At 36.2% G+C, this 24,522-nt stretch overlaps 1 protein-coding gene across 1 annotated transcript; it reads left to right on the top strand.

Annotated features, from left to right (window-relative positions):
* Nucleotides 1-1,287: 1,287 nt before the first annotated feature.
* On the top strand, nt 1,288-19,933 carry ETAA1 (ETAA1 activator of ATR kinase). Its single transcript, XM_065929039.1, has 6 exons — nt 1,288-1,620; nt 2,787-2,915; nt 3,182-3,258; nt 11,502-11,614; nt 11,896-13,934; nt 18,982-19,933. Exons 1-6 carry the CDS (start codon nt 1,398-1,400, stop codon nt 19,107-19,109), a joined length of 2,709 nt encoding a protein of 902 aa, XP_065785111.1. The 5' UTR covers nt 1,288-1,397; the 3' UTR covers nt 19,110-19,933.
* The last annotated feature ends 4,589 nt before the right edge of the window (nt 19,934-24,522 follow it).

Below are 24,522 nucleotides of genomic sequence, written 5' to 3'. Positions count from 1 at the left end.
TGCAATTCATGGGGTTGCAAAGAGTCGGACACGACTGAGTGACTGAACTGAACTGAATATCTTCTCCCAATCTGTGACTTGTTTTTCATTGTCTTTAATGTTGTCTTTGGTTAGGCAGAAGTTCTCAAGTTATGAATTTAATGTAGCCATATTTTTAATTATTTTCTTTACAGTTGGTGACCTTTTTGTTCCATTTAAAACTCACTTTATGTAATGAAGACAATATATATTATCTTATAGAATGCTATTTTACCTTTTACAATTCAATACATAATCAAATAGCACTTGATTTGAGGTAGTCTCCCTTGTAGCTCAGCTGGTAAAGAATCTGCCTGCAATGCAGGAGACCCCGGTTCAATTCCTGGGTCAGTAAGTTCCGCTGGAGAAGGGATAGGCTATGCACTCCAGTATACCTGGGTTTCCCTGGTGGTTCAGCTGGTAACAGAATCCATCCGCAATGCGGGAGACCTGTGTTGGATCCCTGGGTTGGGAAGATCCCATGGCGAAGGGAACAGCTTATCCACACCAGAATTCCATGGACAGAGGGGCCTGGCAAGCCCCAGTCCACCGGGCCCCAAAGAGTTAGACACCACTGAATGACTTTCAAAAAAAAAAAAAAGATCTACCAATATTGAATCTTGCAATCTATGAATGCAGTATTTCTCCATTTATTTAGGTCTTCAATTTCTTTTTAAAATATCTCACAATTCTCTGTGTAGGAGTGTTAACATCTGGTTAAATTTATTCCTAATCAACTGGTATCTTGTATGCTACTATGAATCATCTTTCTTTAAAACGTCATTGTTAACATTTATTACTAATCTATTGGAACACAATTGATCCTCGAATATTCACTTTGTATCAGCAACTCTGTTAATTTATGAATTTAATAACTTTTCCTACGTGTTTTGATTTTCTATGCACATTCATCTATGGAAGAAGTTTTGTCTTCCTTCCTAATCTATTCCGGTATCTCCTCTTTTTCCAAAAATTAAAACGCACAATAATATGAACCCAAGTAATGTGTTATTCTAGTTGTAAACTCAATAAAAAAGTGTCAAAGGATTCTTTCCACCTCTCATGCTCTCGCTCTGCGCCTCTGTGGCCAGACCAATACCCCTTAAATCATTTTCAATGCGGACGAATCCGAGCAGAACCGAGCAGGCTCGGACGCGGACTGCGGAAGCGCGCCTCCGCACCCTGGTAGCCCGCCTCCGCACCCTGGTAGCCCCGCCCCTCGTCCCGACGCAACCAATCAGCGCCCTCCTCTTACGAGCGTTCCTCAGACCAAAATGGTGGCGGCCGTTGGGTTGGCGTCCTGCTTTTAGTTTCATTGCTCTACTGCTCCAGTTGCAAAATGTGAAAGGAAGCGCTGCCGGTGGAGGGGGTTCTGGGCCATGAGTCGGCGAAGGAAACACGGGGACAGCCCTAGCCTGAAGCAAACGCCGCGCAAAGGGATGGCGACTGAAGAATGCCGTTCGGTGGTCGAATCGGGAAAGAGGAGGCTGAGGGCGGCCCGCGGCTCGGGGCCTCAAGGGCCAGGAGAGAGGCCTCCCCGGCCCTTGCCGCAGCAAGAGCAGCCTCCAGTAGCCGCTTCGTGCAGTAAAAGTAATCCCGAGGGTGAGACATGGGCAGTGGGGGCCTCCCTGGGCCTCAGCGCCTCAGCTTCAGAGCCCCGGGTGGGGGTGGAGTCTGAAATCGTGTTTTCTTTCCCTGGGCTTTTCCCTCAAGAGTTCAAAATTAACCAGACTATACTCCCCCACGACTTTCATCCCCGAGTATGAGCACTGCCCGGTTAGGCTTGACCACCACTTATCCCCCCTGCAACAGGAATTAAGTTGTGGGGTTTACCTCAGGAAGGAACGCTGATTTCTAGGCTGCTTCTCCAAGCATCAGCAGTGGCAGAGCGAGGAAAAGTAATACCTTTTGCCTTCAGGTTATGCCTAGAGGGATGATTTCACCTTAAACTGTTTGCCCTGACCAGATTTTAGTGAAGGGGACATATGAAATACAGTTATCTGTATTCTCAAGATCTTGGTGATGCTTTACCTTGGGAATAAACCGGAAGTTCCTTTGTATAAAAGTTCCTCAAAGTAGGAGAACTATGGGCCCCTAAGTATATCATTATGATCACTTTTTGGTGTTTCATTTTTTAAAAAGATTTCTGATGAATCCTGGTAGGAATTGAAATTCATCAGAGCTGTTTTCTAGAGCATGTTCTTAAATAGAGCTTTTTGCCTTGTTTGTAGTTTACTTTGACAAAACAATTGCAGAATAAACAAAAAGTGGTACTTGACAGAACTTAACTAAGAAATGGCTCACTATAGTTTTTTGAAGTGATTGGTTGGGTATGGTTGGCCAAAGGAGGCTAAACACAGACTTTTTCTGAAGTTTCTGTTGAAGCGTTTTTTATTTTTGAAATGTATTTTTCTGAAATTTCTGTTGAAACGTTGTTCACTTTTGAAATGTATTTGTAAATTACAGGTGGTTCCAAAAGACTCCGAGTTCCAGTGGAGTGGCTAGCTTATACAGTATTGTCCTATCCATTTATAGAACTATTAGATTGTACTTACTATTTACAATGTCAAGTTTGTAAAGTACTACTGAGATTTTTATGTGAAACAAATGTTTCTGTTGTGGATAAAGTAGTACAGTCATCACTGGGAGAAAATTTTATAACTGGAACATAAAATGTAATTTAGCTGAGGTATTTAACATTGGGGTGTTATGAAGTCAAGTAATCCTTTAGAATGCAATAATTGTTATTTTGATCTTATTTTATATAGAAAGATATGAGACACCAAAGAGAATGCTGCAAATGGATTTATTGTCATCTGCCTTCAGTTCTCCTAATGATCCAGATGGACAGAATGATATCTTTTGGGATCAAAATTCTCCAATGACAAAACAGCTAGGTAATTTGTCATTAACAGTTTATCTGGGTGAATATTTGATTAATGATTAGGATTTAACCTTAGAATTTCACTCAGGTGTTCACATCAGGAACTTTTATACAGCTGATATTTTTCCAAAATCTTAAGTGATTTTGTTGCTGTGATAGGCATGTGATGTCAGAGTGCTTAGTGATTTAAGCCATGCTAATTGTTTTCTAAGAAGTGACAGATATTTTTAGAAATTACATTTTTGTTTATAATTTATATGAATTTCTTTGTTTCTATAGCTAAAGGAAGAAAAAAGCAGCTTTACACCACAGATAGTGATGAGATCTCACATATTGTTAATCGTATTGCTCCTCAGGTAAATATGAGTAATTTTATAGTGTATTACAGAACAGTGAAAGGTATGGCAGTAAGTTTTGTTTATAGTTCATTTGTGTGAAAAATATCTTGTCTTATTCAGTTCTCTTCTCCAAAAACAGAGCAGCACATTACTTTTACCTTTTCTACCACTGAAATGCAGTTTTGAAAAAAGGAACATAATGTAAAGTTGCAAACATGTATTTTCCTAAGCATATATATTATTTTTTAGAAATGATTTTTAACTAGAGCCATGTTTTTATTTTGTTTTTAATGTTATTTAATAATATGTGGTTATTATTTTTCATGTTAATAAGAGAATACAATCAGACAATAAAAATTTAAACTTCAAAATCTTTTATTATTATTAACTATCTGTAGTAGTCTTTTCCCAGTTGAAACTCCCTTTCTTAATACTTGTTAACTTAAAATATCATCAGGAAACATTCAGTTCAGTTCAGTCACTCAGTCATGTCCGAGTCTTTCGACCCCATGAATCGCAGCACGCCAGGCCTCTCTGTCTATCACCAGCTCCTCCCGGAGTTTACTCAAACTCATGTCCATCGAGTTGGTGATGCCATCCAGCCATCTCATCCTCTGTCAATCCCTTCTCCTCCTGCCCCGAGTCCCTCCCAGCATCAAGGTCTTTTCCAGTCAGTCAACTCTTCATATGAGGTGGCAAAAGTTGGAATTTGAACTTCAACATCAGTACTTCCAATGAACACCCAGGACTGATCTTTAATGGACTGGTTGGATCTTCTTGCAGTCCAAGGGACTCTCAAGAGTCTTCTCTAACACCACAGTTCAAAAGCATCAGTTCTTCGGCACTCAGCTTTCTTTATAGTCCAACTCTCACATCCATACATGACTACTGGAAAAACCATAGCCTTGACTAGATGGACCTTTGTTGACAAAGTAACGTCTCTGGTTTTTAATATGCTATCTAAGTTGCTCATAACTTTCCTTCCAAGGAGTAAGCATCTTTTAATTTCATGGCTGTAGTCACCATCTGCAGTGATTTTGGAGCCCAGAAAAATGGTCAACCACTGTTTCCACTGTTTCCCCATCTATTTGCATGAAGTGATGGCACCAGATGCAATGATCTTAGTTTTCTGAATACTAAGCTTTAAGCCAACTTTTTCACTCTCCTCTTTCACTTTCATCAAGAGGCTCTTTAATTTCTCTTCACTTCTTGCCACAAGGATGGTGTCATCTGCATATCTGAGGTTATTGATATTTCTCCTGGCAATCTTGATTGCCGCTTGTGCTTCTTCCAGCCCAGCGTTTCTCATGATGTGCTCTGCATATAAGTTAAATACGCAGGGTGACAATATATAGCCTTGACGTACTCCTTTTCCTATTTAGAACCAGTCTGTTGTTGCATGTCCAGTTCTAACTGTTGCTTCCTGACATGCATATAGGATTTTCAAGAGGCAGGTCAGGTGGTCTGGTATTCCCATCTCTTTCAGAATTTTCCATAGTTTATTGTGATCCACACAGTCAAAGGCTTTGGCATAATCGACAAAGCAGAAATAGATGTTTTTCTGGAACTCTCTTTTTCGATCCAGCAGATGTTGGCAATTTGATCTCTGGTTCCTCTGCCTTTTCTAAAACCAGCTTGAACATCTAGAAGTTCACAGTTCACGTATGGCTAAAACCTGGCTTGGTGTATTTTGAGCATTACTTTACTAGCATGTGAGATGAGTGCAATTGTGCAGTAGTTTGAGTATTCTTTGGCTTTGCCTTTCTTTGGGATTGGAATGAAAAACTGACCTTTTCCAGTCGTGTTGCCGCTGCTGAGTTTTCCAAATTTGTTGGCTTATTGAGTGCAGCACTTTCACAGCATCATCTTTCAGGATTTGAAATAGCTCAACGAGAATTCCATCACCTCCACTAGCTTTGTTCATAGTTATGCTTTCTAAGGCCCACTTGACTTCACATTCCAGGATTTCTGGCTCTAGGTGAGTGATAACACCATCGTGATTATCTGGGTCGTGAAGATCTTTTTTATACAGTTCTTCTGTGTATTCTTGCCACCTCTTCTTATTAATATCTTCTGCTTCTCTTAGGTCCATACCATTTCTGTCCTTTATCGAACCCATCTTTACATGAAATGTTCCCTTGGTATCTCATTTTCTTGAAGAGATCTGGAGTCTTTCCCATTCTGTTGTTTTCCTCTATTTCTTTGCATTGATCGCTGAGGAAGGCTTTCTTAACTCTCCTTGCTATTCTTTGGAACTCTGCATTCAAATGGGAATATCTTCCCTTTTCTCCTTTGCTTTTCCCTTCTCTTGTTTTCACAGCTATTTGTAAGGCCTCCTCAGACAACCATTTTGCTTTTTTGCATTTCTTTTTCTTGGGGATGGTCTTGATCTCTGTCTCCTGTACAGTGTCACAAACCTCCATCCATAGTTCATCAGGCACTCTGTCTGTCAGATCTAGTCCCTTAAATCTATTTGTCACTCCCACTGTATAATCATAAGGGATTTGATTTAGATCATACCTGAATGGTCTAGTGGTTTTCCCTACTTTCTTCAATTTTAAGTCTGAATTTGGCAATAAGGAGTTCATGATCTGAGCCACAGTCAGCTCCCAGTCTTGTTTTTGCTGACTGTGTAGAGTCTTCTCTTGTGTTGTTGGAAGAGGGTGTTTGCTATGACCAGTGCATTCTCTTGGCAGAACTCTATTAGCCTTTGCCCTGCTTCATTCTGTACTCCCAAGGCCAAATTTGCCTGTTACTCCAGGAAAAAAACTGGATTTGGATTTAGTACTAAGTCTGCCTTCTGTGGCAACTCTTAAGCAAGTCACTTGCTTAGGTGGCACAGTGGTAAAGAAACTGTTTGCTGGTGCAAGAGACGCAGGAGATATGGGTTCAGTCCCTGTGTCAGGAAGATCCCTTGGCGTGGGAAATGACAACCCCCTCCTATATTTTTGCCTTGAAAATTCCATGGACATAGGAGCCTGGTGGCTACTGTCCATGAGGTCTCAAAGAGTTGGACTTGACTGAGCATACACACATATATTAGCAAGTCATTTAAACTATCCGAACTTTAGTTCATTTAGTTGTTAAAATAGAATTATTACTTGTCTTACTCTCTTTTTTGTATTTCTGTGATGATTGAATTAGATTAAAATTGTTTGTAAACTATAGACTACTACAAATACTGGGTATATTAAGATTACATATGATAAATTATTTGCTGTAAAAGAACTGTGTTCAAAAGTTTCTTCTTTATTTCTGCTCTTGTGATGCTTGAGTAATAGGTCACTCTCTGCTCTGGATCTCTTTCTTTTTTTTCTTATTTAGCAACATTTAAATCCAGAAAACATCCAAATTTTGTTTCGTGTCTTCACAGGAAGTACGGTATTTTCCTTGATGTGGCCTCAGATAGTGACTGTATGTTGACCATAAACAATACATGGCTCTGGCCCAAACTGGTTACAGGGATCACCATCATACAGGTGGAGGAGACAGGAAATAAAGGTTTTCTTAGTGGCTATAAAACATCCAAAATTACAACTACCACAGTCAAAAGAGCTCTGTTACTACTAGCTCTACTTTTCATCTTTGGCATGTTATAGAAATACATTTTACATAGAGTTCATTAATTAAATAGCATTTATGCCATATATTACTTGCTACATAAGTTAACAATAGATCTTCATTAAATTGTTGATTTTACATGAAAGAAGCATAAAATGTGTTTGGGCTGGTCAGCCTAAATAGTGATAAAAAGCTAAGTAAATTATTGGACTCTTTACTTAAGTGGGCTGGAAATAATTGCTCACATAAAGAAATGGCAGCAGTATGCAAGTGATATCTTTTGTATAAGAAAAAATACAGTTAAACTAGTTGCTTTTAAATGTTACCCCTTTCAAGTGAGCACTTTTAAAGCATATAAATCTTTAGTAATATCAAGGTCTGTTTAGGAACTTTTCATGTTCCAGAATGGCATAAGTGAGTTACCCTCTTTAAATAATTATTTAAATCACCTTGATAGTTCCGGAGATATATTTTAAAATTTTTACTTTTATTTTAATTGATGGGGCTCCTGATGGCTCAGTGGTAAAGAATCCTCCTGCCAATTAAGGAGACATGGATTCAATCCCTGGGTTGGGAACATCCTGTGGAGTTGGAAATGGCAACCAACTCCAGTTTCCTTGCCTGGGAAATCCCATGGACAGGGGAGCCAGGTGGGCTGCAGTCCATTGAGTCACAAAAGAGCTGGACACAACTTGGGGACTAAAAAACAAACAGCAATAATTCCAGAGATGACATTTGTTAAAATCTGCATTTTTATTCTAATTGATCAGTTATTTTACTTTCTTCAGGGATACTTTTCACACAGTGTTGTTTGTTTGAAGATGTTATATATTTTTCCATCATTTTTATACAACTCTGCACAGTATACTCTAGAATTGAATGAACTAATGTGCTTAGATGCATTTTACAGCACTGGATTGTACTGTGTAATTATTAATGAGGAATTTTTTAAAATGTAACATTTACAAATAATATAAAAACCATATATAGGACCCATCTATTTATATAACTGGATATATAAAGTTATTATACTTTTTTTTTCCATTTATTTTTATTAGTTGGAGGCTAATTACTTTACAGTGTTGTAGTGGGTTTTGTCATACATTGACATGAATCAGCCATGGATTTACATGTATTCCCCATCCCGATCCCCCCTCCCACCTCCCTCTCTACCCGCTCCCTCTGGGTCTTCCCAGTGCACCAGGCCCGAGCACTTGTCTCATGCATCCAACCTGGCTGGTGATCTGTTTCACCCTAGATAATACACGTTTCGATGCTGTTCTCTCGAAACATCCCACCCTCGCCTTCTCCCAGAGAGTCCAAAAGTCTGTTCTGTACATCTGTGTCTCTTTTTCTGTTTTGCACATAGGGTTATCATTACCATCTTTCTAAATTCCATATATATGTGTTAGTATACTGTAATGTTCTTTATCTTTCTGGCTTACTTCACTCTGTATAATGGGCTCCAGTTTCATCCATCTCATTAGAACTGACTCAAATACATTCTTTTTTAATACCTGAGTAATATTCCATTGTGTATATGTATCACAGCTTTCTTATCTATTCTTCTGCCAATGAACATCTAGGTTGTTTCCATGTCCTGGCTATTGTAAACAGCGCTGCAGTGAACATTGGGGTACACGTGTCTCTTTCAATTCTGGTTTCCTCAGTATGTATGCCCAGCAGTGGGATTGCTGGGTCATATGGCAGTTCTATTTCCAGTTTTTTAAGGAATCTCCACACTGTTCTCTAGAGCAGCTATTCTAGTTTGCATTCCCATCAACAGTGTCAGAGGGTTCCCTTTTCTCCACACCCTCTCCAGCATTTATTGCTTGTAGACTTTTGGATAGCAGCCATCCCGACTGGCGTGTAATGGTACCTCGTTGTGGTTTTGATTTGCATTTCTCTGATAATGAGTGATGTTGAGCATCTTTTCATGTGTTTGTTAGCCATCTGTATGTCTTTGGAGAAATGTCTGTTTAGTTCTTTGGCCCATTTTTTGATTGGGTCGTTTATTTTTCTGGAATTGAGCTGCAGGAGTTGCTTGTATATTTTTGAAATTAGTCCTTTGTTGCTTCGTTTGCTATTATTTTCTCCCAATCTGAGGGCTGTCTTTTCACCTTACTTATAGTTTCCTTTGCTGTGCAAAAGCTTTTAAGTTTCATTAGGTCCCATTTGTTTATTTTTGTTTTTATTTCCAGTATTCTGGGAGGTGGGTCATAGAGGATCCTGCTGTGATTTATGTTGGAGAGTGTTTTGCCTATGTTCTCCTCTAGGAGTTTTATAGTTTCTGGTCTTACATTTAGATCTTTAATCCATTTTGAGTCTATTTTTGTGTATGGTGTTAGAAAGTGTTCTAGTTTCATTCTTTTACAGGCGGTTGACCAGTTTTCCCAGCACCACTTGTTAAAGAGGTTGTCTTTTTTCCGTTGTATATCCTTGCCTCCTGTGTCGAAGATAAGGTGTCCATAGGTTCGTGGATTTATCTCTGGGCTTTCTATTCTGTTCCATTGATCTATATTTTTGTCTTGTGCCAGTACCGTACTGGCTTGATGACTGTGGCTTTGTAGTAGAGTCTGAAGTCAGGCAGGTTGATTCCTCCAGTTCCATTCTTCTTTCTCAAGATTACTTTGGCTATTCGAGGTTTTTTGTATTTCCATACAAATTGAGAAATTATTGTTCTGGTTCTGTGAAAAATACCGTTAGTAGCTTAGTAGGGATTGCATTGAATCTGTAGATTGCTTTGGGTAGTATAGCAATTTTGACAATATTGATTCTTCTAATCCATGAACACGGTATGTTTCTCCATCTGTTTGTGTCCTCTTTGATTTCTTTCATCAGTGTTTTATAGTTTTCTATGTATAAGTCTTTTGTTTCTTTAGGTAGATATACTCCTAAGTATTTTATTCTTTTTGTTGCAATGGTGAATGGTATTGTTTTCTTAATTTCTCTTTCTGTTTTCTCATTGTTAGTGTATAGGAATGCAAGGGATTTCTGTGTGTTAATTTTATATCCTGCGACTTTACTATAATTCGTTGATTAGCTCTAGTAATTTTCTGGTAGAGTCTTTAGGGTTTTCTATGTAGAGGATCATGTCATCTGCAAACAGCGAGAGTTTCACTTCTTTTCCTCTCTGGATTCCTTTTACTTCTTTTTCTGCTCTGATTGCTGTGACCAAAACTTCCAAAACTATGTTGAATAGTAGTGGTGAGAGTGGGCACCCTTGTTTTAATCTCTAAAAATGGAGTGAATTTAAAATTACTTGGTAGATGGACCCAAAAAAATCCATAATTAAATCATTAAGAATGTTATCTTCCCAAATTCAAGATTGTTGAAACAAAAGGGAAGCTATGTATTGAGTCTAAAATCAAAATTATTGCTTTTCTTGAGTATTTGCAAAGCTGAAAACTGCTAGATTCAGTTGGACATCTAAGGAAACTATTTTTTTATTGATTGATGATTTTGAAGTACCAAGTTGTAGGCAACTTATCACCTAACTTTCTAGTGTATAAACATGAATTGACATCTTTATGCTCAGCACTTTGCTAGATGCTTAGTCATCATAAGAGCTGTCTTTGCCTTCAAGTAATCTGTAATCTAGTGATTATTTGTGTGACAGTTGCTTGTTTATATTCATTCCAGGTACTGTAAAAACAGAGTAGAAGATGATTAACTTGTTTAATTTGTTGGTTTGGTTTGTAACTAATACATAAATTCATTCACTAATTTTGTGCATGATCAAGTGACTAAAAGGTGTAAAAGAAACATGTAGGACTAAAATGGCTTTTTTCTCGCCTTAATACTGGTTAAAACTTCTTTACCCACTTTCTCTACTTAATTTTGTTTTTCTCCCTACCTCATTCACAGCATCTTGCTGTGAATTCTAATTCTAATCTTGCCATTATCTCTAACTTGGTCTTGACTTAATGCTAAATTTTCTTAGTTCTATCTAAGTGTTGTCAATTCACATCAACATGGATTGTCCACCTTAGATAAGCATTATAATGGCAATAGGGAAAATTTGGAGGTTGAGGTAATACAGAAAGAACTCCATATTTATCTCTCTTATTCCTAATTCTAATGATTCCTGCTGCACAGTTTGTTTCTAGTACTAATGTTTATTTTTATCAATATCTTATGACAACTGAAATAAGTTGATCAGTTTTCTTTTAATAAAAATATGTACTTTTATTATTGAATATGTATTTCTGTTCTGCAGTGGCTTCCACAGTGGCTCAGATGGTAAAGAATCTGCCTGCAATCAATGCAGGAGACCTGGGTTTGATCCCTGGGTCAGGAAGGTCCCCTGGAGAAAGGAATGGCTATCCACCCCAGTGTTTTTGCCTGGAAAATTCCATGGACAGAGGAGTGTGGCAGGCTACAGTCCGTGGGGTCGCAAAGAGTCAGACATGACTGAGCAACTAACGTGCATTTCTAATTAAATTCTTAAAAACTTTTTTTTTTTTAGTGTTTTCATTCCCTAAAGCAAGTGTAGATTACTTCTTGCAACTTGTTATTGCCATCCTCCAGCTTTTCATTGTTTTGAAGTTTGTTTAGTTGCTGTCACCTTACCAGAATTTATTCCTTTAATAAAATAATTCTGCATAATTAAAGTGAGTTTTGTTTTGGTTAGTTGTTTTTGTACTTTCACATCTCTTTTTTTTTTTTTTTTTTTTTTTTTTTTTGCCCTTCTGCCAAAGGATGAGAAACCAACAACAGACTCCATGCTGGGCATGTGGATTGGTGACACTGCTATTCCTTGCACTCCTAGTGTAGCAAAAGGAAAATCAAGAGCAAAACTCAGCTGCACAAAGTAAGTTTAAACTTTTCAGTTTTTCTGACATTCAGTGAAGTAAATATTTTTAGTATTTTTGTTTTGTGTGTATTTGTATTTCGTGTGTATTTTAGTATTTGGCTTTGTGTGCATGTCAAAATGGTTATAAATTAGTATCCTTAACTTTGACATGTAAAGTTTTGAACTTATTTATAATGTCAGGATGTGTTAAAATTTGTGAGTTTTAAAATAATGTTAAGTAACAGTTGAGTATGACTTTTAGAATATCTACATAATTTTTGAAATATTTGTTTTAATAGGTTAAAATCACAAAATCAAGAGGAAGAACTTATGAAATTAGCTAAGCAATTTGATAAAAATATGGAAGAGCTGGATGTGATTCAAGAGCAAGACAAGAGAAATCATGATCTTATCCAGATGATTTCAGAAGCAGAGACTTCACATAATTACAGAGATGGTGTACAGATGCAGTTACTGTGTGATCTAGTTCCTGAAATAGATAAGGCTATAATAAAGAAGCCAGTGAAAGAGAACACCAAGATATCTGTGGTAAATGATCAAACCAGCAGTCAGAAGCCATTTGACCAAAATGCTGAAGCAGCCTTTATTGCCATGTTTGATGGTTCTACTCAGAAATGTAGTGGACAGTTAAGCCAAGATTTGTCAGATGCTTTCTTGAAAACCAGTAATACTACCTTTGGAAAGAAAAACACTTTGAAAGAGGAGAAAATCATTACTAATGAAACTGTGGTCACTGAAAATCTGCCAAGTAAAACCCTAGGATCACTTTCTCATCAAGTCGATAATCCTGGAATGACAAAATCATATGTGACTTTCTGTACTAAGGAACCAGGAACTTTTAATAAGCACATTGATAATTTTACTACCAGTGATTTTGAGGATGATTGGGAAAACTTACTAAGTAATGAACCTTTTGTTATGCAGAATATTGAAATGTCTGAGCTGTTCCCTGCTCCTAAAACAGTCCAAATTGCTGATCAAAAGGAAATTTGTTCCTTTAACAGTAAAGAGGATAAAAGTAAGTCAGGAATGAATACAAGTCTAGATGCCAAGTTAAGAGATTCAAAAATTTTACAAGGTCTTCCTTCAAATACATGGAACAGTGAATTAACAGATGCTGAAAAATATAGATTTTCACCAAAGCCAAATGATAAACCAAATAAATTACCAGCCACTGGAAATAAAATGAAATTGGAGAAATCTTTGAATATAGTTGATCAAGACAAAATTCAAGACTGTGCAGTTGCATCTAATCTGACAAAAGTAAATGAAAATACTCATACTAAATTTAATTCTAAAGTAAATGCTTCTGAAAGGAAATCTGCTTTGAAACCAGGATGTTCTAATAAGTCCATTTTTAATCAGTCTTTGAAAGTGCCTGCTAATGTTCAGCCTTTCAGCTCAGCAACTTTGGGCAATACAACCAGTGTTTGTAACCCAGATCAGACTAATGGATCAAAGTTAAGTTCTTTCTTTGATGATTGGAATGATCCATCATTTACCAATGAAATTGTTAAAGCGTGTTATCAGTTAGAGAGTAGCTGGGAATCAAATGATGTAGATGATGATATATTATACCAGGCATGTGATGATATTGAAAGACTAACTCAGGAGCAAGATATTAGAGTCGACAGCAAGACATCAGAAAGTGTACTTGGGATCAATAATAGTTCTAAACATGGAGCCAAAAACGTGTTTACTACACCTAAACAAGGAAGTCAATTGATGCAGTCAGAGCTCCTGAATCTGAACAGCATTTCAGCACAGATGTCTTCATTGACAAATAGCTTACAAATAATTAAATCAGTGAAGATGGAGAGAGGGGAAATGTATGGAAATTCTCCAGGTTTTTTAGGTGCCACGACAAATTTGAGTATATACTCTAAGAACTCAGACTGTCAGATCAGTAATCTGCATGTCTCTTGTAACAACACTAATGTACCGAAACAAGTGAATAGTTCTAAATCGGTTCTTACAGAAAGTTCAGGTTTGAATGTGAGTTCACATCATACAAGTACAGAAATTGCTGCTTCTAAGAAGAGATTGGGTACCCTACATCTATCCAGTAGCACCATAACAGGTGAAACTCAGAGAAACTTTAACAGAGCAGCTAGATTGTCTAAGTACGTGTTTGAAAGGATGAAAAATTGTCCGATGTTTTCCCCGTATAATAACAGTTCTGTAACAGGAAGTACTTCTGATACCAGCATCACACAGGGTTTGGAGAAAAGTAAAGCTGTCAACCCATTATCTGGGAAGGCTGTTCAACAGCAGTCTTCAGTGAAATTTTCTGAACCTTTGAGACAACCTTCAAAAGGTATGTATGAAATAGTGTTCTTTGAAAAATAGCCAGACTAGTTCTTTGTTGTATTGAATTTGCGTGACATATGTTAAAGACTATTTTGCGATGATTAACTAGAAGTCTTAAAGTGATTCTTATAAATAATGATGCTGGCATATACAAACTCTGGGTGATTTGTGATTTTAAAAGACTGCATTGAATTCTTTGCCAACATGTAATACAGTGACTATTATAGTTGCCAATCAATAAGTATGTATTGAGTCTTTTCTGAATTATTTCCTGGAAAATTTTACTTATTCATATATGTGTTACTGTATGAGATTCCTTGTGTTCACTGAAATACCTCACTGTTTTAAAATTTGAGTAATTTGTCTCTTTTTAGCAGAACAATATGTGAAGGTTTAGAGCATTCTAATTAAATGCCTTTACTAGAATACTATCTGATATAAAACTGTTAGTTATGATGGTTAGAGTGGTTATTTACTTATTTAGTACATCTTGTCATCTTTGATTCTTTCCAGTTTTTCTTTCCCCCAATTCTCCTTTCTATCTCTCAAGTTCCATTGTTTTTACTTCAAAAAATGTATCTCAGAACTGTCCATTTTTCTCACTCTCTGCTGTACCACCCTTATGCAAGCCAACATTTCCTGACTGGACTGCTGCAGTTCTACCTGTTCCCTCCCATTTCAGTCTCCAAACAGCAGAATCATCTTTTAACACAAGGTAAAAAAAAAATAAAAAGCAAGTAGGCATATTTGGCATTCCTCTGCTTGAAGACAGCTTTCAGGCACTGCTCACCATACTTCATATAAAATCTTAATTTACATCCTGATCTGCAAGCCTGAACTGTCTCTTTAACCTGCCTATTCTCTTTTTTCCTTGCCTTATCTACTAGACTTCAGCTACACCAGCTGTATTTGAGTTCCTCAAACAGAATAGATTCTTCTCTAGTTCAGGAACTTTGCTATTCCCAGCTAACCCTGCTGCCTTCAACAGTCTATAAGTGCTTTCCTGTTGTTTTCAGTCATCTCTCTTTTATTTCCTTAATTTCTTTTGTCACAGTTTGCAATCAGATATTGATTACCATCTGTCTCATCAGTGAACCTAGGCCTACCATAGCAGCTGCAATTTAGAAGATGTTTAGTAAATATTTGAGTGAACATTATACAATATAATCTGAAAAGTCTGTCATTCACTGACACTGTAATAATTTTTAAAAGGGAATATTTCTGGCATAACTGTCTGTGTTTCTTAATGCCCAGTGCTTTTCAGCAGAAACCTTGTACCCCCACATGCATATACCAGATCTACTAGCCGGTTTCCATTTATCTCTTAAACACAGTGTATTTCTAACTACTCAGAATGATTTTGGTTCACTTTCTCAGTTTTGCCAGTAGCCCGTGCTAACTTGTTTTACACCATTGCTGGCTTGTAATTATTGATTTTTTTAATCAGTCTCCCTCACTTGAGGCTAACATTAGGAATTTTACCTATTATGTAGATCAATGTTAATATGGTAATGAAGTTTTTAGTTTCTTTTAATATTAGATTGTTTTCTGTTTAGATTCTAAATGATGCTTTTGTTGGCATTGTCACTACAACTTTCCTGTTAAGTGATTCCTCACTTTTAAAAAATTTGCAGCAGTAATAGGTAATTGTTTAAAAATAAAGAGTATAGGTTAATTTGACATAAAAAGGTAAGTTCTCTATTTCTCCTTTTCTCCAAAGATTTTTCAGGGAAAGCCCCTGTTAATAGCATTTTCTGCAAGTATATAAAGGCAGGGGTGAAGGGTGGTGTGTGTCTATCTTTTACTTAAATAGATATAATTATATAGCAAAGACTATTTGGCAGCTTGATTTTGCTTTCATTTAATGTAACTGTCTTTTTCCTGATAGTCCATAGAGATTGGCTTTAGTACTTTGAATCTCTGCATAGTATGTAGTTGTGTAAATGATACCATAATTTATCTGTTTCTCTGTTGATGGAGGTTTAGTTTGATTGCAGTTTTTTGCATTACAAGCAGTCCAGTCTGCCAGTGAATATTCTGCATAAATTTGCACATGCTGATGAGATTGTATCTATTTGAAAATTGATACAAGATTCAGAATATTTTAAATGTTGATGGAGATTTTTAAATCTTACCGCTAATTACATCAATTTATACTTTTATCAATACTGACAATGAATATGCTACATTATCACCAAAACTAGATATTTTGAAACTTTAAAATTGTCAGTTTATAGTAGTTTCAAATATTTAAGCTTATATTTAAGTAAGTACAGTTAATTGAGTCATTCTTCCAGTGTGAATTTACGTTAATTATAGTTGTAATTCCATTAAAGATTAGTCTCTCTAGAATATGTGAGTTTCTCCAAAACTCTTGTCTACTATCTTAGCATTTTTTTTTTAATGGGTAGAGTCTTTCAGTTTACTTTATAGTTTTTCTGTTAAGTTTATTGATAATACCTAATATTCTATTAACATTAACCTTGTTGACATTTCTGTTGTTTTCATTTCCTTTTACTTTGGTGTTTCAAGCTGCTCTGCAGCAGATACCTTTGGGGCAGTGGGGGAGCTTCTGACTACCTCATTGTTTTCAGCTAGATTTGGCTAATTGTGGCCTGTCCAGATCCAGCCTGTAGGGCCTGTTTTTTGTACAGCCAGCATATTAAGGTGATTTTCACTTTTTGTATGGTTGAAAAAAATCAAAAGAACAATAATACTTAATACCTTTTGAAAACTATGTGGAATTCATGTTTCATTGTCCATAAACAAAGTTTTATTTGAACACAGCCGCATCATTTATTTACATGTGTTGTCCATGGCTGTTTTCATGCTGCAATGACAAAGCTGAATAGTTGCCACAGGAGATCCTATGCTTCTTAAAGGTTAACATATTTTTGGGTCTTTTGCTGAAAAAAAGTACTTCCCTGGTGGCTCAGTGATAAAGAATCTGACTGCCAATGCAGGAGACGTAGGTTGGATCCTTGGGTTGGGAAGATCCCCTGAAGAAGGAACTGGCAACACACTCCAGTATTCTTGCCTGGGAAATCCCATGGATAGAGGATCGTGGAAGATTACAGTCCACAGTGTTGCAAGAGTCAGACTGGGCTTAGTGACTAGACAACAACTGGGGGGACAAAGTGTTTGACCCCTGCTTCAGGATTAAGATTTGAAAGAGCCATTTTTGTTTTGTTCCTTGACAATAGTTGGAGCCCCTTGCTATGTATTTTTATTGAAGAAATGAATGACTCTTCCAAAATCAGATTTTCCCTATGTGACTTTATTGTATCTTTTTGAAATTAATTTGTAGAATACCACATAACAAACTGAGGTGCCAGTTTTAGGGAGCTATGTTCTATTCTGCCATGGATTGTTAACCTATTTTCCTTCTAAATTTATAGTCAACTGAATGTAAATTGTGTGTGTGTTCTGAATTTCTTGTGTTTCTCAGCTTTCAGACTAAAATAATAAATTAGTCAAACTAATTTAAAAGTATGTTGTATCATTCTATAAGAAAAAATAGCTGCATTCTGTAAGATAATTGATTTGAGAGCAAAAGGCAACAGAATCACCTGGGAAGTTTGAGATATATATCTTTTACTCTGAGCACCCTCTTGCATTTCTAATTGTACTGGAGATGGAAGGAGAGAATGATGATATACTTTGGGTAAATATCTACCTTGATTAACAAGAGAAATGTCTTATAGCAACTATATTCTGAATCTCTGTAGATGTCATTGTAGATATTATTTCTCTTGTTAACAGTACTACTGATTCTTATTTACTTCTTTAGAGGGTAAATTTTACAACATACACAGTTTTACCAATACACAGTCACTTAAATATGTATTTGGATGATGGTCTTGATTTTAGAACATTAAATGAAAAATGTTGGCTAAAATTTTGAAGTCTGATTCTTAGTAGCATTACATAGATAATCTAATATTTTAGCTCAGAGTGACTTACCTGTGGAATTCATTTTATTAGAACTCAGAATTTTGGTAGAGGCAGAATTGGTTGTGTTAAATTTAAGACACATTGTTCATTTCATAGTATGTTTATCTGAAGTATACACTACTATGTTGCATAAAAATATATCAGAATGCTTCACATTTTGTAAAAAGATTTCATATTGAAAATTTTATGCAGACATCCTGCTCCTTGAAGTAATTTTCCAGTGTTTATAGAAAATATATCCTCCATCTAAAAATGCAATATTTGACAGTGAATTTTATGTTTATGACATGATAGGTTTCACTCTATTACTCCAAAGTATTTTTCCTAAACAGCTGAAATAAAAATCTTGGCGATCTATAAAGGAAAAAAATGTAGGAATAGGAATATTAACATCAGTTATCTTACAGTAAAAATATACTATTTGAAGTATTATTAATATCTAATTCATTTTATTTTGACTACTTTTCTATTATAATCTATATAACATTTAAAATTCCAATTTGTTTTTAAAATATATTCATTTGTTGGTTATATAAGTTAGGTGTCATTGTTCATAAGAATTATTTGCTGGGTAGTCAAAATGTAGAGTTTTTAATCAATTTTATCACCCTGTGAGAAGAGTACATCAAACAGATTGATCAGTTCTTGATTTCATTTTGACCTGGAGCCTTGTACTGCATCTGCATTTGTAGTCTTATACTTAATAGTTTAGGATGGGCCCCCCTGATGGCTATGTGGTAAAGAATCCTGCCAGTGCTAGAGACACAAGAGATGCAGGCTCAGTCCTTGGGTCAGGAAGATCCCCTGGAGAAGTAAATAGCAACCCACTCCAGTATTCTTGCCTGGGAAACCCCATAGACAGAGCCTGACAGGCTACAGTCCATGGGGTCACAAGAGTCCCACAGGACTTAGCAACTGAACGGCAACAACATGGTTGAGTAACAAAACCAAAGACAGATTCTTGACCATCTGAGTCACCAGGGAGGCCAGTAACAAAACCAGTGTGGCAGATCTGGGTAATAAGACAGTAAAAACTAAAACTCATTCAGAATGATTTTATAGTCTTTAAAACTAATATCTATATTTGGTTTCATTTGTAGAAGAAGAAGAGAAAAATAGAAAGTATTCTCCGGAAGAAATTCAGAGAAAAAGACAAGCAGCGCTGGTTCGAAGAATGGCCAAAGCGCAGGCATCATCTGTAAAGAAAGACAGCTCCCACTTAACTTGATTTCTTTAATGAAATGTTACTTGGGAGATAACAAAGACAGTTGATAACTATCTATGATAGGAAATGTTTTTGTTGATTTCTCCATGAGAAATTTAATGCTGAGTTATAAAGCATGGACTTCTACTGTATTTAATAAATCAGTGTTTACATGGTCGATTGAAACCTTTCCTTGGAGATGTATATTGAAGTTAATTGCTTGTAAGTTTTGGAAGTTCAGGAAAGTTAGCAGTTATGTAGTAGAATTATGCAGAGGAAAGTAGTTTTATTTTTAAATACTGTGATTACAGAGAGTCATCCCAAAACTCCTTAATTTTTTATTGTTAATAAGTGTTTTCCTAATACAAAACTTAAGCCTACTAAGTTAATAGAATTTTTTGTTGTTGTTTTCAGTAACTGTTCCTTAAAGTTTTTATACATTTCTGAATTTTAATTAGTACTTTCATATTCTTAGGAACATGGATGGTAGGAAATAAAGGACTTCACTTTATTTGTAAGAAATTACTCTTTTCAATTCCTAGTCTGTAATAGATGTGAATTTAAAATTTTCTAAAATGTAATGCATTTTGGAAACTTCACACCATTTTTAGGGAAGATCCTGATTTAAGAACTTTAGAAAAAATAATGTGGATTGGCTATATAAGTAGTGTAGCATCATTAACATTTAGAATTATCAGAAACTTTAGAGATCACCTGGTCTAATTTCATTGTATAGGTGAGAGATGAATACTCTTATTCTGAAAGTCACAGGCAAGTTTGTGCTTGGCTTAAAAAGGTTTCATTCTAAAAAAAGAATAAAAAAAATAAAAAGTTTTCATTCTAATGAATACTTAGTCAAATGGTATTATTTGCTTCAAAGTATTAATTAGTACATAAAATACCTTGTTCGTGGGAGCATTAATTGTAGTATAAAACTAAAAATATATTAAGAAACAGATAATAATGCTGATTGTTTCTTATATTAAAGAATCAGGATATAAAAATCTCTTCAATTTTCCTATAACTATGTAATTTTCCCTTGATTAATTCACTGACTTTGCTTATTCTCCTCTATTACCTGTTTTTGTCTGAGATTTTCTAAGCCAGAAGATGAGGGCATAAGGATGGTAAGAATGCTTTGTTTATCCCAAATGGCTTTAGGAGACGTGACGACAGTTACAGATGTGACATACCTGTGAGGGTGTTCACCATTATTTTGACCTGTACAGAGATACTTCATTTTTTAAATTGTATTTTCATATATAAGACATTCTACGTAATGTGTATTTTTTGTCTAAGACTCTTATTAGAAAGAACATAAATACAGGTAATTAATCTATGTAAGAGAATGAAGAGCTGAGAATCTTACCTTTTTCTAAAATAACTTCACTGTGTTCTTACTATCCTTTGGTATCTGTCTCTGCTTTTGTTTATTTACGCTCCTCCCACCCGCACTTGATATCTCTAGAGTGCCTTTAGCCTGTTCTGTCCAGTTGTGAAAACTCAGCCCAGTAGGTTTCCGTTTCTTTGACACTTGTACCCTACCATCGTTATTTCCCTTGTGGCTCAGCTGGTAAAGAATCCACCTGCAATGCTTGGATTAAATCCACCTGGATTTAATCCCTGGTTTGGGAAGATCCCTAAAGAAGGGAAAGGCTACCCACTCCAGTATTCTGGCCTAGAGAATTCCATGGACTGTATACTCCATAGTGTCTCAAAAATTCGGACATGACTGAGCGACTTCACTTTCATCCTTACTGGAATTGATTTCTCGGTTCATTGTGCTACTTATTTCTTATATCTTTTGTAGAACAATTCTATATGCATTCTAGTAATATTTCTAAAACTTCTTAGTTTGCATCTCTTCCATAATCTTATGTTCTCAATATAGCCTATGCTGCTATTTACTTAACAGTTTCTTTAAAGTGACCACTTTTCTCTTTAAAGGCAAACTTAGAGTACTTATGGAGTTGTAAGAGTGGCTCACCAAATCCAAGCCTGAGAATGCTCTTCACCCTCTCCTTTTCTATCGTACTGATTCCTCTTCTTTAGCTATTGTTGGAAATGGTAGAAGTTGAGGCACCTGTTACTGAGCATATGGAGGACTGTTTAGATAGTGTCTCTAACTTGGCTTTTTCTAGTCTGTAGGTGTCTGTTTTCACACAAGGAAGGGGCAGCTGGTAGGCCTGGCGGTTCTAGTCCATCTCGAGCTCTGCTGCTATTTTTGCATCTCAGGTTGGCTGCAGAAAAACCGATGCTAAGAATGCCATTATTGCAGGAAAATCTATGAAGAGAGCCTGTCTTGTCATTATTCATTCTTGCTATAGTCAATTCTGTTCCAAGGAAAACTTGGATTGCTTCTTACATACAGTGTTATGCATGCATGTACCACACCTTGGAAAACACTACCTATATGGTTATACTCTATTATCACTAAGTTTAAAGTTCTTAAGGACAGAGGCATCTTATTTATCTCTGTCTATCCAGTATTTAGTGACTGATATTCAGTGGTATTTATTAAATGTTGAATGAATTTAAATGGATTCTGATGGCAGAAATTCTGTCTTGCTATACTTAGAGCATTTTGGCTCTGATTCCTCGAACTTCAGAACTGGAATATGTTTTTAGAAACAGTTTAAATTTAGCCTAACACTGATTCATATAAGTGATAATTCATCTGGAGTATGATTGTAGTTTTCAGTTCTTGCTCGGGTGTAGTGATCATAATTGCTTGTGAAACTCAAAAACAAAGCAACAAACTTACGTCTTTATGCCTGCCTTTAGACTTCAGAAATGAGTACATTAGGGGTAGATTTTTATGTTTACTTTTAAAGTCCATTGACTGAAATCAACAGGATAGAGAAGAAGGCATAATTACTAAATTGATATAACAGTTGCTAAATGTTTTATTTACCATGAATGCTTTTAAGAAATTTACATTTAAAGGCCATTTTACAAATAGGGAAACTGAAATAAGCATAAGTGACTTTCTCAAGGTTATACAGTTGGATGTTGGAGCTGGAGTTTGAACTCAAGCAGTGCAATTCCAAATATTATGAAATTAACCACTGAATATACTGTCATTCATGGAAACTTCATAAAAACCAGTGGCTTATGGAAATTACCTGAATGTATAGGAAAGAATTGTAACATTTCAAGCATATGTGCCAAAACATTCACTAGAATTCTATAGCTTAATTATATAGCTCAAGAGAATTTTCTTCCAGTCTCAAATGCTGTTACAGATGACTCCTGTACTTTATGTGTATGCGAGAGGTGAGTTGGTATTGATTATATGAATATATATATACATATATGAGTACACTTCATGCAGCTATTAGAGAAATTCATAAAAAGCATAGCTATTTTAAATATCTTCATTTTACTTCACTATTTTAGTAATTTCTGGGTGTTCTAGTTTTAAATTTACTGGGGAAAGCTTTAATTGCTTAGTCCAAGATGTAATGGCATACTCCAGCTTTCTAGTAAAACTTTGATCCAAGTAGTAAGGTTTCTGGTTAGATGCCCACTGTATAGAATAGTGGTATTCTTCATTTAATTTGTTGTAATACATTGTTATGGTTGAAGTACTGGGTTGACCAAAAAGTTTGTTCGGGTTTTTCTGTATGCTGTTAGAGGAAAACCCAAACAAACTTTTTGGCCAAGCCAATATATGAAGAATCTCATGTCTCACAGATATATAGTTAGACAAAGCAGCACTGAAATCTTTCATGTAATTGCAGATACTCTCTTTTGATGTTATTCAAAAAACTCAAGAAGTGGTAGTTTATTAAAAGTTAGCTATAATTTCTGTTTCTAGCTGTGATGGAAAACAAGGACTGCTTGTTCCTGCTGGAAGAATCAAATAAAAAAATAGACTACATGGAGAAGTGGACTTCAAGGACCTTAGGCCTCAGACTGAGGAAAATTGGGAAACAAACAAATAGAACCCTATAATTTTCCCAGCTTACTGATTTGAGGGAACTTGCAAGTCATGAAACAAGGAAGGGGAACAGAGGAAGAGCCAGTAGGCTCCCTGAGTTAAGGAAAGGGAGCTAAGTGTCTTAGGAAGACCAAGATAGATTTCATGAGGCAGAGGACCAGCCAGGAGACAACACAGAGCTCCAGATACCTATAAATGGTCACTTTGAGAATTAAACACAGTCCTGATCCGCATAAGTATGTGAGGAAGCAGGCGAGAAAGGCGTTTGAAAGGATTGGAGGACTCGTGTGGGTCTGGTAACTGCCCATTCTCAGCAAACACAGTTGAATGGGTAGCCCTTGACTCTTAATAGGGGAATAATTACCCTATTAGTACTGCTCTGGCTCCACCCAATAAATCAAATGTGAGATTCAAAAGGATCAAACCATTCTCAAGTAACTATCCCAGAACAAAGCTCAAAAGTTTATGAAAATCAAAAAAATACTCAACATCTATGAGATGAAATTAACAATGGCTGTCATCAGTTAAAAATCAGTAGGCATACAAAGAAGCAAGAAAACATGACCCATAAGAAAGAAAAATCAATTGAAACCAACCTAGGCCTTACACAGATTTTAGAATTAGCAGGTAAGGATATTAGAAAGGTAAAACTGTTAACATGCTCAAAAAATTTAGAAACATGTAGGGTATTAAGACCAAAATCAAGCTTTCAGAGGTGAAAACTATAATTTCCAAGTTGAAAAATACACTAGATGGGATGAATGGTGCATTAGGCATTGCAGAAGAAAAGATTCGTAAATGACATATTAACAGGAACTACTCAGAATGGAGGAGGGGGAGTAAAAGCACGAAGGAATTCTAGAACAGCTTCAAGTATCCAGCTGCTGCTGTTGCTGTTAAGTCGCCAAGTTGTGTCCACCTCTGATCCTGTGACTGTCTATGGGATTTCCCAGCAAGAATACTCCAATGGGGGTTGCCATTTCCTTTTCCAGGGGATCTGACCGAGGTATTGATCCTGGATCTCCTGCATTGGCAAGCAGATTCTTTTCCACTGAGCCACCAGGGAAGCCCTATTCAGAATACATAAATTACTCTTAAAACTCAACCCTAAAACAGGGAACAACTCAATAAAAAAGAGGAGAGAGCAAAGATTTGAAGACAGAATTCATCAATATATACAGATACCATGTAAGCACATGAAAAGATCATTAGGAAATGAAAATTGAAACTACAGTGAAGTACCACCATATACATATCAGAATGTTTAAAAAGACTATGGCAAATGTTAGTAACGCCTGGAGAGATTAGAACTCTCACATGCTGCTGAGAGCAATGTAAACTGATCGAAAAACCATTGAGAAAACAATTTTATGATTTATATGAAACTAGTAAAGAAAAGGGGTTTCCCTGGTGCCTCAGACGGTGAAGAATTTGCCTGCATTGTAGGAGACCCGTGTTTGATCCCTGAGTCAGAAGAATCCCCTGGAAGAACTG

This window comes from Muntiacus reevesi, chromosome 3, assembly GCF_963930625.1.
Source record: "Muntiacus reevesi chromosome 3, mMunRee1.1, whole genome shotgun sequence".
NCBI classification, from domain to species: domain Eukaryota; kingdom Metazoa; phylum Chordata; class Mammalia; order Artiodactyla; family Cervidae; genus Muntiacus; species Muntiacus reevesi.
This window is presented reverse-complemented; position numbering and strand designations above follow the sequence as displayed.

Coding starts and splice junctions, on each gene's coding strand:
- ETAA1 (XM_065929039.1), top strand. CDS start 1,398: ATGAGTCGGCGAAGGAAACACGGGGACAGCCCTAGCCTGAAGCAAACG. Junction 2,916..3,181: donor TCCAATGACAAAACAGCTAG/GTAATTTGTCAT, acceptor TTGTTTCTATAG/CTAAAGGAAGAAAAAAGCAG. Junction 3,259..11,501: donor TTAATCGTATTGCTCCTCAG/GTAAATATGAGT, acceptor CTTCTGCCAAAG/GATGAGAAACCAACAACAGA.